A 14,693-nucleotide genomic window follows, 5' to 3' on the forward strand; every position below is an offset into this window, starting at 1 on the left:
TGAGGTTACCATGGTTACCATGAAAAAAAGGAAGGACGCCCGTCAGACGTTTCAGAGTTTCCTCAATGTTAATACGCCAAAAATAGAAAATTCTATTTTTGGCGTATTAACATTGAGGAAACTCTGAAACGTCTGACGGGCGTCCTTCCTTTTTTTCATGGTAACCATGGTAACCTCANATGCAGTACAACAAATAATTAGAGTAAAATTGATTAGACGCATGTGCTGTTGTTTAAGCATGCACAGCTTTTACAGACTAGATTCAGAAACGTCTAGACCTGGTGGGGGCTGGGATGCTATGCATTGGAGAGGCATGGCATTTCTTCTGAGAAATGGGTGCCATGTTCTTTCTTAGTTGATTCTAGTATTGTAGATTTTTCTTCCCATTGTTCCTAGCCTTGGTGCTATGCTAAACTATGCTAAGCTAGTCAGCTGCTGCATGTAGCCTTATGCATAACAGAGATATGACAAGGGTGTCCATCTTTCAATCAAACTGCTCACCAGAAAGTGGTAACATCACATATCCCAAAATGTTGAACTATTCCTTTAACTGTGCTGAAAATGTGTACTCGCAATGATAACAAAAATACTACAAACTAAACAAGAGCATCAACATCCAATAAAGCACACATAATGCAAGTGCTTTCAGTCTAAAACAACTGTAATAAAACCCATCAGTTGGGATGAAAAGGGCGGCAATAAGAAACCGTTTAACTGCTGATGTGTCTGCTTTAACAGACACATCAGTCGTTGTGAATACTTCACATGTGAGGATTACAAGGATTTACACTGACAGGACAGAAGACTTTAGTGTAATATTGTATGATGTATTGAGTTTATCAAATCTCCTGTCTTAAAGTTCAACTGCAATGTTTTTGTAGTTATCTCCCGCAGAATGCCACGGAAGAAATCACTTTGTTCACCTGAAACATCCCTTTAGATCAATGGCAGCTGCTGGACACACACACACACACACACACACACACACACACACACACACACACACACACACACACACACACACACACACACACACACACACACACACAAATTGCTTTGGAGCTGGTGACATGGGCCAGTGCTTGTGGGGGAAACAAAGCTCAAGTGAAGCGAGAGCAGAGGGCTCAGTCACGAATGTGCCGTCACTCCATGCTGATCAGTGTGGACATTTAGAGGCAAGCCGCCGCTGCACATATACAGACTCTACAGAGCGGGACGGACTGACAGCCCAGTGGGATGCAAAAAGGACGTCTTTTAATGTAAAGGTCACATATGTGATTATTTTTTGCTCTTCTCTGTGTTTAGGAAAATCCTGGAGTAGCAGGAAACATAAGAATTTCCTGAATACCAAATATGTTTCCGTATTTCTTTATCTGATTAGATCTGTGAGAATTCATCCAACGATCTATAAATCCATCAACAGAAAAATCGATCTTATTTGAACCGCCTTTAAATCAGTGAAAACTGTCAAAAAGTACATATTTAATGATCATAATAAGAGTACATTTTAATTGTATAGCAGAACTTTACGGCTTAATGTTAATTAAAATCCTAACATAATGTTTATGTGGTTATTTTCCAAAAACGAAATAAAATGTTCCTTTAAAAAAATAATGATTTGAATTTAGTTGGTCCAAATGAGTATTTTAAACATGTATTATAAGTCCATTAGAGCTAGTGTTAGGAAGTTAAACAGCCTTGATGCAAAGCTACATTTAATATAATTTTAAATAACTTTTTCAGCCCTAAACGCTTAACAGTCATGTCATATAATATTAAACTGTATATCTTTCTGTATTGGACTGATGGATAGGACTTTGAGGAAGTGGGGTGGACATTTTTGATGGTTTACTTGCATTTAAAGACCAGACGACAAATGTATTTACCTAGAAAATAAATGTTATAGTTTGCTGCAGCCCTACTTACAACCTTAAGGAATTGATATGTTAAGTAGACCATAGCAAACTAGAGTCAGTGTACTGCAACCACGGTAAAAGACCTAAGCAATATGAGCAAATATCCACTACAGTGGAAGGTCAAAGGCCAATGCTAAATGACAGGGTATGAGTAAAAGGGATTTCAAACGGGTGACAGCCCAGAGGTCAAGGTATGATCAAAGGATGAGACAGTAAAACGTTGCCCAAGAGGACGACGTGGCCTTTAAAGAAGAAAACTGCCAACATCCATCTGTGTGTATTTCACTGTCTTCCTTCATCCCCGCTCGCAGTGTCCTTCCCACTCTCTCCTTTTGACTATGACGGGATGCCCTCTTTGAAAAACAAAAAAACAAACGTGCATTTCCTCCCCCCTCCCCGAGGCTGGGCAGTGCATGCAGCAAGGTAAACATGTCCACTGTGGTGAGCTCAGACCACGCGGATGCTTCGCTCCAGGTAACAGTCGTCCTCCACAGCTCCGCGCCCACCAGCAACATCTCGCCATCCACTAGAAGCGCGGAGTAGCCCCGTGTCTGAACAGATTTCCGCTTCAGTGCCGAGCCTTCCCTTCCTCAAGCAAGGACATCCATGGATTAGATGAGGATGTTGATTCAAATCAGGGTCAACAGTATGACCTCTACCTAGAGTACCTGGCTGATATTCTGTCTGAAAGCATCACTTTTTTTGTATGTGTGTTGACCGTTTTGTAAAAAAAGAGCTGTTATTTAAAAGGTTATAACTCATTGGGAGGACTTGGTGGGCGTTATGAAAACAGCCCTGTGTTGTACTAAAGAAAAGGTCTGATAGCATTGAAATAATTACAAGACTCTGAATGCTTATTAGACATTCAAACAGTGCAAAAAGGTATACACAGCACAAAACAAAACAAATAACAAGTAATTCAAACATAAACAAATACTAAATTAGTCAAACGTTCTAAGCTTGTTCATTTTTGTGAAATCTGGGTAAAAATGTTGGTTTTGTGGCCTTATGCTGAGAAAGAAGGACAAGTACACCAAATGGTGCAATACAAAAATAAATGGTGCATGTCATTTTTCTAATGACCTAAAAAACTATATCCAGCACTGCAATGCATTTTGGGAAAATATAAACCTTTTTGCAGGGCAACACAGGTTCTTGCCACCGGAGTCACGTCAACATAGTGCTCCCATTAAAATGAATTAGAATTACGCAGTAAACTGTGATCTTTTACTCAGCAGTTAAAATAAACACATGAATCTTTTAAATAAACATTTATTTACTAAGTAAGTAGATGTTCGCAAATGTATACTGCAGTCATAGAATTTGAAGCAACAATCAGCAATCCTTCTGTTTTGACATGTTGTCGTGTTCTTACACTTATACAGAAATGTTGCTAATCTTCAGAATTAAACAAGTGTTGACCAATGTTCCCAAAAATAGGATTTTGTCCGTCTTAGTCTGTTAAAAATAAATGAAAAATAAATGTATATTAAATGGTTTCTTTTTACTGCTGTACTGGACTCACTGAACCTGGACTCCTGAACCCGGGTATGAACCAAACGGTTACACCCAATAATGTCAACTATTTGTTGAGTTACTGTTATCAAGTTGTGGACATTAATAACAATCTTATTGCCAGTTCGTCAATGGTTTGGCTTTTGAAAGTGAATGTGCTACAAGGATTCTTGCTGTTTTTAGTATATATCTTCATCATGAGTGATTTTACAAGTCGTTTTGGGTTAAAGCGTCAGCTAAACTAAATGTAATGTTTTTAATAACCCCTCATTAATTATATAAAAGCAAGTATAAATGGTTCTTGTTCCTTTTACAACCTTTGTCATGGCACTAGTAAATTAATTTTACACAATATCAAGCTTGGTCTTCAGAGGCAGAGAACATTCCCTGCAAAACTGACGGGGCCAAGTGTGGTGAGCAAATTTGAGCAGAATACATAATCAACCACTGTAACAATTTGCATCATCTTCCTTAAATGCACATGTGATAATCACCAACACGTACACAAATGAGTCACTGCGACTTGATCCTGATGGGCCAGCTTCAGACATACAACGTGTATTTGTGGAAAAATGCATCAAGGCTGCAATTAAATCTGACCCTGTTTGTCAGATAATTTCTTTCTTATACAGTTCTGTAAAGGGTAGTGGCTTTGGTGTACAGAACATTCACTTCAGAGAGCCAATGAGCCTTCACGTTAATCAGCTCGGATAGATGCATTCTTGGTTGGTTGCGACATTGACCTACAGGCCGAGGATAACTGGTGAGGCAGAGAATGTGCGCAGTATTTTCTTTACACCCAATTCTATGTGTCATTTAACAAACTTAACATTGAATCTATAGGGTATGTACGCTTGCTCAGTTGGGGAGAACCGTAGCATTAATTGCACTTCAACTGCTCTACAACGGCATTGAATTACGGTAATGCAGTGCAGAAATGTGCAACGGACAAAAAGACCCGACCCCAGATAGCATCCTGGCTGACAGAAGTAATTGCGTGACAACTGTCAGGCTGAGAATCCAGGTCATCGGTTTGGTGTACAGTACATTTGTGTTCTTAGAGTCCGGCCTATGCTGCATAATCCCGTCTTTCTGCAATGCGTAGGAGGACAAGGTGTGGGCTGATGTTCATTACTTTCCTCTCCGCGAGTCGATACATCTTTCTTTAGTCTTCAAGTGCTCCCATGGGGATACTATGTATACCCCAAGCTGCCAAATACGGCATAATACTGCGAGAGTGTGTGCAGCAAAGAACATGATATGATTAGGGTGACAGAAACATACATCCACATCCAAGACTTTGTCGCAAATAGAAATCAGTAAATATTACAGAGAGTTCTTCTTTGACAACACTGTGTCAATGGCTACACTGCTTGCACCACCCACGGGTAAAAGGTGTCAGTATGTCTGCTTATTTTTCAAAGCCATTGCAAAGAAATCTCCAGGAAGTGACAGCACAAAAAAAAAAATGTCATCCATAGAGCCCCCTTAGGGCTGAAACTTTCCTGCCTCAAGACATACAGGTAAAAAAAAGGAATATTCTATCATGACCATAACTTTTGTTATTGGATGGGTCCACTCTGAGAGACTGAGTGCTGCAGGTCTGAGAAACATGGTGACAGAGGCTGATGTGAGGCTGACGATGGTTGCCGTATCCCTTATGTTTACCATCATTTTCCTTTCACAAACAAGAGGCCAGGCTGGAAAAGGCCAGAGAGCCGGGGCCTGCAGCAAACAGGCAGTGGAAGATGGAGGGGGGGGTTGACAGAGAGTGAAAAGAGTACTAGAGATGAGGGGGAGAGTGAGAGAAGGGAAAGCCAATCGCTGATGAGAGGGAGAGAGAGAGAGAGAGAGAGAGAGAGAGAGAGAGAGAGAGAGTGTGTGTGTGTGTATGTGTTTGGGCTAAGCTGCCTCCAGACACCACGCGGCTCAGAGCAGATCGAGAGTGACGGCTTGCTGATTAGTCAACTCACAGCCCCCAAGACTGGAGTCTGCATACACACACACACACACACACACATACTTGCATACACTCAATTGCATTGCAGTTCATTTAAATAAAGCCTGCTATAATCATTGCACACATCAAAAAACAAACAGCATATGGACACAAATACATGCGAACATATGGGAAAGGAAAGTCCAGAACGTAAACAGAAGGACCCTCATTATATCTAAAGGAAGTGACAAAATGTACTTTGAAAATAAAAGTCTACAGCCCTGCAGGCAGGTCTGCAATGTGTAGAAGCAGGAAGTAGGTGGGTACTTTATTAAAGAGTCAAAATGTGTATGGGGTTTGGAGGGTAGTTACCTTAAGGAGATAGACAGGGATGTTGCTGAAGTCCACAGGCAGCTTGAGAAGGAAACGGGCTGAAAACTCTCCCGTCTGGAGAACAAGACACAGAGGCAAAACCCTTTCAAATCAGTTACAACAATAAAGAGTTTTGTTGTCACAAAAAAAATATGTGTGTACATGCACATTACAGTCTGCAGATGGAATTATTATCAACTAGAACTACTGCCTTGCTGTAGCTAACCAGTGAAGTTAACAGTCATTTGTGTACAAAATGTCACAGTGACTTTGACCTTTGAACATCAAATTGTAAACAGCTCATCCTTGAGTCAAAGTGGACATTGGTTCGATATTTGAATAAAAAAACCTCAAGGTCTATTGTCTAGCTAATGGGACCGACTTTTGGTCACAGTGGGCTAGGCATTGACCACTACACTTCACATGCAGATCTTAGATGGTCAGAGTAAGATGTGTTCTTTGTGAGCGTCATCTGTCATGACAAGACACTGTCATAGTGTGTTTAAAACCGCCTGAAGAATAAAAAAGATCTTACCTTACCTTTATTTCTTACTGTGACATATTAAGCAAGAATAGTACATCTGGTTGCCATTAGTTTGGGTAATTACCACTTTCTTTAGAAGTATCAACAAATACTAACTATGATGTTTTAAGTATTATAAAGTTAGAGAGATTAAAAGGTTAGCTTTCTTTAATAACATGCAACAATTGTTTGCAGTAGGATGTTCCAAATCCTATATAAAACGTACATTTTAGACACACAATTAGATTACACACAGACACACAACTTGATAGCACAATAGTCTTAACATCATGTGCCATGAGGCTGCATATTAGGACTGAAAAAAATGAATGTTCCAAATCCAAAACGCATGATTCTGATTTGTCTGACACAAGTTCTTTTGAAAAATCAAAGAGGAAACCTTATTAACTACAGTATTTGCCACGGACATGTGAATGAAATTATGATTCAAGGTTAGATTCTATAAATAGTGGGGGGGGTTTTAATGGTGGAATGGAGAAGAAAATCAAGCCTTGCTCATGTCATTCCATCTTATCTTAACATTTAACAATTAAGTATTTCTTTTCTCAACTCAAAATAGACCAAGCTATAGGAATAACATGAGGAACTGTCCTCTGTGTATTTTCTGAAACCAACACCGTATCCTGAGTTTTGTAAAATCTAAGACATCACAAAAAGGAAGTAATTTCAACAGTTAGTCAACCGTTGCCTACCCAGCTGTTCTTGCGTCCGGCATAAATCTCCATGTTGCGGCCATAGTTGGGATCTTCCAGCAGACTATCGTACTCAAAGAGTAGCCGGGAGCTTTCACGAAGACGTTGGCATTGATAGTGATGGTACTGCTGGATTAGCTCCTTCACCAGCTGGAGCAAACACTCTGGGTTCCCAGCATCCCATTGGACTAAGTGCTGAGAAAGACACCAGATAGGAGGCATTAGAACAGACGTAACACGTGACATTAATGATCTTTTTAAATGGTAAATGGACTGCATTTAAAGAGTGCTCTTCCAGTCTTTACGATACCTCAAAGTGCTTCTACATATACAAGTCAGCATTCACCCATTCATTCAGAGGCAGACACTGCTATACAAGATGCCACCTGCTCAAGGGATTGAACCGTCAACCTTCCAGTAGACAGACCAGCACACTACCTCATAGCCACATAGCCCCAATCATGTTAACAACATATTAGGATGTTAAATCAATACACTATTAAAGTAATACCCGTAAGAAAATTAAATGAAAGGTAGCCTTAATGGCATCTAATCCCTATGTCAGAATATTTGCCAAGAAATCTTAAAAACTAAGATTTCAATACAGCCTTAACCATATACAAGGTTCTATGGCTTGAGTAAAAACTGCACTATAGTTTTTTTTTTACCACGTTTTGTGTTGCAGACTTAATGACTAAAAGGGGACAACAATTTGTTTTAATTAGTGCAATACTTAGTGGACCATTGCAGACAGCAGACGCTACACAGGCTGCAACGCAATCGCTTTGGGCAATTTTGCACCGTCATTGTAGGTCCACTAAAAGTGCTTGTGTTGCCACTGACTCAGATGCTATTTTAAATATCCCACAGAGAAATTAACCCTTTTTCTTTGCCTTTTGGCTTTGTCCTTTCCCTTGCAGCAGGAAGATAATGGTGTAAACTTGAGTGAGAGTTAGAGAAACAAGTACTGGTATGGTCAGAGTTTGTGGTGTTCAAGTACAGAAAAAGTCTTGCTAAGTGTTATCCAAGTCTTATTCTTTCAATAATGGACCAAAACCAAAACTGGTTGTCCTGGTAACTCAGAGACAAAAACATGGAAAAATAGGGTCAAAATTGAAAGACCAAAGTTACTTTTACAAATTTCAAGTTAATAAATGGTCAAATCCTGATAAAAAAACACTAGTCGAAGGGAACATTTGTAACATTATGGATGACCAACTGTCTTTACTATGACTTAATTTGTTTCCAGGATTAGAAATAGGTATACGGCACTCAAACAGGAAGTCTGAATTCACTTTACAAATACACACGGATATATAATTACCTTTAAAGAGCTTATCATTTTGAACAACCCATTAAGATTATGAAAGACCCTCGAGACAAGAATGGGTTGGGAATTAATAAATAGTATTAGCAGAGTAGGTAGAATATTTGCTAGACTAGAAGTAGGTACATTGAGGAAGAACATGGTAGAGATAAAAGGATTTTGCATGAAAGGGAACAAAACGCCACCAAAATAGCCTATTCCTGACTTCCCATTACCAGATCCAAAGGGAAGGGTTGTGCTGCAGGATTTCCTGTTTCCACAGAGATTTGAAATGATATGGAAAATGATTGAGCCTGAACTGAAACTTTCCTGAAGTCTGTTGCCATACTAATTGATAGCTATAGATTGTTGACATGGACAAATATTTGAGCTCATTATTTAATGTATTGTGTATTGTCTAAAAGGCTCCATGGTGAACAAATTTTTTTCTTCCCTCAATCTCAATTTCTGAAATTACCAAATGCCTTCAACCTACTTACTGAGGCCAGAGACCAATATGGAAATATACAGGACGCAACTCCAATCATATTTAACCACCTGTCATATATCAGTAAGCAGAACAGACCACATGTGACTACTGGGCTTACTCTACCGAACAGGTTTTTACCCTCTTAAGGGAAACCCGACCGTTGATGCGCAAGGAATCAAATGCTTATAATTAATGCAAACATCACTGTGCAAAAATAAATTGGAGGAAACATGTCGGGTCTAATAAAGACAAATGGAATGCTGAGCTCTTGGGAAAAAATGCTTCGAAAGCTTGTTAATGGGGAAGTACGGCACGCAAAGCTAAAAAACAAGTTTAAAAACCGTCTTATTTAGTTTGCTAAAGTGCTAGGACTTTAATTGATACTAAACCGGAAATACTGTGCTTGTTAATTAAAAAAGATTTGTGCGGCTTTGAGTAAATGGCACGTTCAATAAATGGCACTTCCCGTCTTTTTACACAAACACTATTTTTTCAAATTGACATGGTGTAGATGGAAAATATTTGAGAATAAAAGAAAAACAAGGTTTGTAACTAGTTAACTGTGTTCTTTGGCCATGATGTATGTCTCTGCTCCCCTGAGTCCTTAACGTTGAAAGTGTTTCCTTTCCCCACTCATCATGAAAGTGAAATATCAATCTGTTCTACCCACCGACTGAAATGCCAAAATCAATGTGAAACTATAGTTCATTATCGTTTCACTCTGCCTTGCTGAGGCAATCAAGATAATTAAATACAGTTCAATCTTAATGATGAGCAACTCAGAAAAGAGAGCCATTTTGGTGGGTAGCGAGTGGAAGGGAGGGTTAATAGGTGCTGAAAATACTGTAACTATAAATACCCATTACATGGAGGTGTCAAGTCAGAAAGCAGGATGTCTTTGACTTGCATTAGCTTGTCTCCCTGACTGTCTGTCTCTTTGTTTTGCCCGTCTGCCCGTCTGTCTGGAATTCCATATCAGCTCCGAAAGATGGAGAAAGCTTCCATTGTTTTTAAGCGACCCAGACCAAACCCACACCCTCTTGCCATGGAAGAGAGGGGGGGAAGGCGAAAGAAGGCCAGGCTAAACAGAGACAGTGACCTCACCGTCCTCATCCACCAGTAGTTACCAGCAATGCCGGGATTCCCGAAATGAGGGGGCGATGCAAACAAGGATGGGCATTGTCCAAAAGAGGCAGTCAGCACTCCGGGGCAGGAGCGAGCTGAAACTGAGGAGAGTCTGAGGAAGTGCTGTGTCAGGATTGTGACATAGCGTATCAGTGAAACTGCACTGAGGAGGGTAGGCAGGGTGGAGGGATCCAAAGTGGAAGAGGGGGGAAGAAAACAAGCTGTAAAGCTCAGGAAAGTAGGCCAAGGCCAATGATAACAGGCTTGAGACTCCATTGAAACTGTAATAATGACACAGTAAACAAAACAGAACTTTATAATAAAATACTTGAGGAGAGCTGCTGTACTATATTAATGCCCAAATGATACAGTTCAGATACCTGCCATGGTAGTTTTGTTTTCCATAGGACTACTGTTGTTCAGAAAAAGCAACAAGAAATGGCCCAGTATGTACGGACAGGATTGCAGGAGAAACACTCCCTCAGTAATTACAGTTAAGGTTTCCTCAAGCTCATTAGTTAACCTCAGCTGCACCAGAGTTACTTTCTAGCCAATGACAGAGGAGCTGAGCTTGTAGTGGGTGACTTCCAGGTGAAGCGAGGTGATGCAGAAAGAAAGCTAGGTAGACTCAAGCTAATATAAATCCGGACTTTTAACATTACGTTCTATGTAAACCCTAACCCTTTTTCTACAAGTCCATTTGGTATATCAAAAAGATTAAAGCCAATTTTTACGTACCGTATCCGCAAGAATGCAAATATCCCCTATGGTTACGCACGACATACATTTTCGTAATCAGAGAATGTATGCAAAGACTCCGTGCCAACGTCGGTATCAACGTATCAGAAGCTTGAACCAAATGTTATGAAATGTAATGTATAGCAAATTATATGGTATTTTATTAAATAGTTGTCATCATTGTACCAAAAACTAAACATGTTAAACTCTTGGTAGCAGTAGTTTAACAGTCAGAATGAGAAGGATTTGACTTCTGTTAACCATTACTGATTCAAATGTAATGTAGGCCTATAGTTGGGTAATTTGACCCCGGACCAAATTGATGTACTGACAGACCCACGAACAACATTGCCATCCCTATTGTTGAAAAAACTCAGGTATGGCAGATAACAGGGAATGGTACTGGTTTACATATATAATACTGAATGTTCTGACTTTATGTTAACAAGGTAGCACTTGAATGCTGCAGGAAGACATTGGTCGAACATAGAGGGAGAGAAGCACTGAGCAAAAAAGCAATGTCCGTGTGCTGCGGCGTGTGCGTGTTTGTGTGTAGACATGAGAGTCTGTACAGACTCTTCACTGAATTGATTTTATACGCTCTGCTGAAGGCTGTGTGTGCCAAAACAAATCTATGTGTTTTTTTTCATGAATAGGATAAGCCCTGCGGAAAATGTACAGATTTGATACAAAGAAAAAACAAAAGATGCAATAATCAAAATCTCGACTATATGAGAGCTTGAGATTTAACATTTGATGAAATTAACAGAAAAATAATCTAAATACCTTCTAGTGCACGCTGTATAGAAGGAACATTTTTCAACGGGCTCTCTCCACAGGGGGTAAATATCATAACCTTCAACAATACTCGCTGGTTTAATCTGGACCTCATAATCCAATTATTTTGACAACGCACTGGCTAAACCTGTGTCAAGTGAATAAGCCTTAACTTGGCTTATGATAAAAACCTGTCACCTCTAATACGTAAATCACTGATACCTTGCTTTTTGAAAATAGCACATATCTTTAAGAAGCAATGTATAATCGTATTACATTATGATATTAGGATTTGATTCAATATCAATGTTGAAAAACTGCATATTAAGAATATATTGGATTACCAATCCCATTTAGCATTTTGGGTATTTATGTAGGAGTGTGTCCAAGCCAATGTGAAAGACACAGTGAAAAAGCAAAGCTGGTTGAAATAAAGATTAAAGAATATAAGCCATTTCAAACAAAACATATGTTCTTTCCGCTTATTGATACATTTACATATTTTCTAATTAGACAGCAGAACTGGTCGTTCACCGTTATAGGGTTGAAGGAAAAGAAATAAAGAAAATAGTTTTTGATAAATAAATATTAAAGAGGATGAGCAGTATAGTTCACAAATAAGCTTATTTTGTGTAGTTGAATTGTTGTGCTCGTGATAAAAGGCCAGTAACATTGTTTTAGAATGATTAAAATCATGCAAAATAAGTCTAAAATGGGCGGGGAAATGAAATCCCGTCAATTCCATAAATGTAATCCTTAACAAAATAGTTAGAATGGTATGGGGTTGGCAGTCTCAGGTAGGGGACTTGATAATGACTTGCATTGCGTATTATTTGTTCAGCTATTCAAAGCACTTTGCCATGCCTGTTTTGTGCCATTTCCCCTACCAGGCAGGGATGTTCCGCTTCAAGATACTCTTAACAGTGCAGGAGTAAGTGTTCCTTTATATTTGATGGGATGCATATCATTTTTTTAAGCATCTGCGGTGAAACAGTCTTCCCTTTCACTCGATTAAAAGGCTACAGTGATGCTAGCAATGCCGTGAGCCAACTGCAAACATCAGCAAGCCAAAGTGCTAACACTTACAATGCGAACATCTTGATGTTTAACAGTTACAAATGTTAATCTTGTTTATTGTTTGAGAATGACGATATCTGACAATAATCACTAGACGTCAGAGATGTTCACAAGTCTTTTTTTGCAAGTCTAAGTCAAGTCTCAAGTCTTTGGTCACGAGTCCAAGTCAAGTCTCAAGTCTTTGTGGGGTGAGACTTGATCAAGTCTCAAGTCTTTGGTCACGAGTCCAAGTCAAGTCTCAAGTCTCTAAAAAATAAAAGTCTCATGTCTCTTCTGGTTGTAATAAGCCTTCTATTGTCTGCTGCTATCCAGTCTGTTAAGAATACTGCACAGCTATATTTAAGAAATTCAAAGCATTTACTGTATTATTATCACTCCTATATCTATTAGCATACAGTATTCAGTACTGATTAGTTGTTTGTTATATGATCACTTTAAACAGGCTATTGCAATGCAATATGAGGAAAAACATCACACTTTAGCTAAATGCAAACAATGCCAAGGCACACAGGGGATAGGCACTCATCTTTTCAAATATTCAGTTACAAAGCTAGTAGCAAGCTAAGTTAACATTACAGAGCTGATGCTGAGCTAAACATGTTTGCTAACCGTCCATATGCGTTAATGTGACTGACCTCTCAGGGTGAGTTTTCAAGTGCCTGATGAAATTTGACGTTGTTGCACCAGCATCCTTGATTTTAATATTGCAGACTTTGCAGTGTGTGCTCCTTTTGTTGGTGCCGCCGGCGTTTTGTTCGAAGTTTTTATAGTTGAACCTAATTACAAGCGGTACAGCTGCAGGTGTGCCGCCGGTCGCCATGTCGTTACCATGAGGTAGTGTGAGAAGCGCGCACCTGTGTAATGAGGTTACCATGGTTACCATGAAAAAAAGGAAGGACGCCCGTCAGACGTTTCAGAGTTTCCTCAATGTTAATACGCCAAAAATAGAAAANAGGATGCTGGTGCAACAACGTCAAATTTCATCAGGCACTTGAAAACTCACCCGGAGAGGTCAGTCACATTAACGCATATGGACGGTTAGCAAACATGTTTAGCTCAGCATCAGCTATGTAATGTTAACTTAGCTTGCTACTAGCTTTGTAACTGAATATTTGAAAAGATGAGTGAATGTTTGCTTGTCACACTTGTTTGCATTTAGCTAAAGTGTGATGTTTTTCCTCATATTGCATTGCAATAGCCTGTTTAAAGTGATCATATAACAAACAACTAATCAGTACTGAATACTGTATGCTAATAGATATAGGAGTGATAATAATACAGTAAATGCTTTGAATTTCTTAGATATAGCTGTGCAGTATTCTTAACAGACTGGATAGCAGCAGACAATAGAAGGCTTATTACAACCAGAAGAGACATGAGACTTTTATTTTTTAGAGACTTGAGACTTGACTTGGACTCGTGACCAAAGACTTGAGACTTGATCAAGTCTCACCCCACAAAGACTTGAGACTTGACTTGGACTCGTGACCAAAGACTTACTTGATCAAGTCTCAAGTCTTTGGTCACGAGTCCAAGTCAAGTCTCAAGNGCTGCTATCCAGTCTGTTAAGAATAATGCACAGCTATATCTAAGAAATTCAAAGCATTTACTGTATTATTATCACTCCTATATATATTAGCATACAGTATCAGTAATGATTAGTTGTTTGTTATATGATCACTTTAAACAGGCTATTGCAATGCAATTTGAGGAAAAACATCACACTTTAGCTAAATGCAAACAAGTGGTGACAAGCAAACATTCACTCATCTTTTCAAATATTCAGTTACAAAGCTAGTAGCAAGCTAAGTTAACATTACATAGCTGATGCTGAGCTAAACATGTTTGCTAACCGTCCATATGCGTTAATATGACTGACCTCTCCGGGTGAGTTTTCAAGTGCCTGATGAAATTTGACGTTGTTGCACCAGCATCCTTGATTTTAATATTGCAGACTTTGCAGTGTGTGCTCCTTTTGTTGGTGCCGCCGGCGTTTTGTTCGAAGTTTTTATAGTTGAACCTAATTACAAGCGGTACAGCTGCAGGTGTGCCGCCGGTCGCCATGTCGTTACCATGAGGTAGTGTGAGAGGCGCGCACCTGCGTAATGAGGTTACCATGGTTACCATGAAAAAAAGGAAGGACGCCCGTCAGACGTTTCAGAGTTTCCTCAATGTTAATACGCCAAAAATAGAAAACACAAT

General features: G+C 39.3%; 1 protein-coding gene across 1 annotated transcript; it reads right to left on the reverse strand.

The window, feature by feature from the left end:
• Positions 1-5,742: 5,742 nt before the first annotated feature.
• Positions 5,743-14,609, reverse strand: LOC104968080 (uncharacterized; the record flags this gene model as incomplete). The annotated part of the gene is made up of 4 exons (XM_010797643.1): positions 14,371-14,609; positions 9,879-10,062; positions 6,979-7,173; positions 5,743-5,817 (listed from the first exon to the last, which is right to left on the reverse strand). Coding segments are annotated over exons 1-4 (693 nt in total), but the record flags the coding sequence as incomplete, so codon positions are not given.
• Positions 14,610-14,693: the final 84 nt, after the last annotated feature.

This window comes from Notothenia coriiceps, unplaced genomic scaffold (genome assembly GCF_000735185.1).
Source record: "Notothenia coriiceps isolate Sejong01 unplaced genomic scaffold, NC01 NC01_scaffold00002560, whole genome shotgun sequence".
Taxonomy (NCBI): Eukaryota; Metazoa; Chordata; class Actinopteri; order Perciformes; family Nototheniidae; genus Notothenia; species Notothenia coriiceps.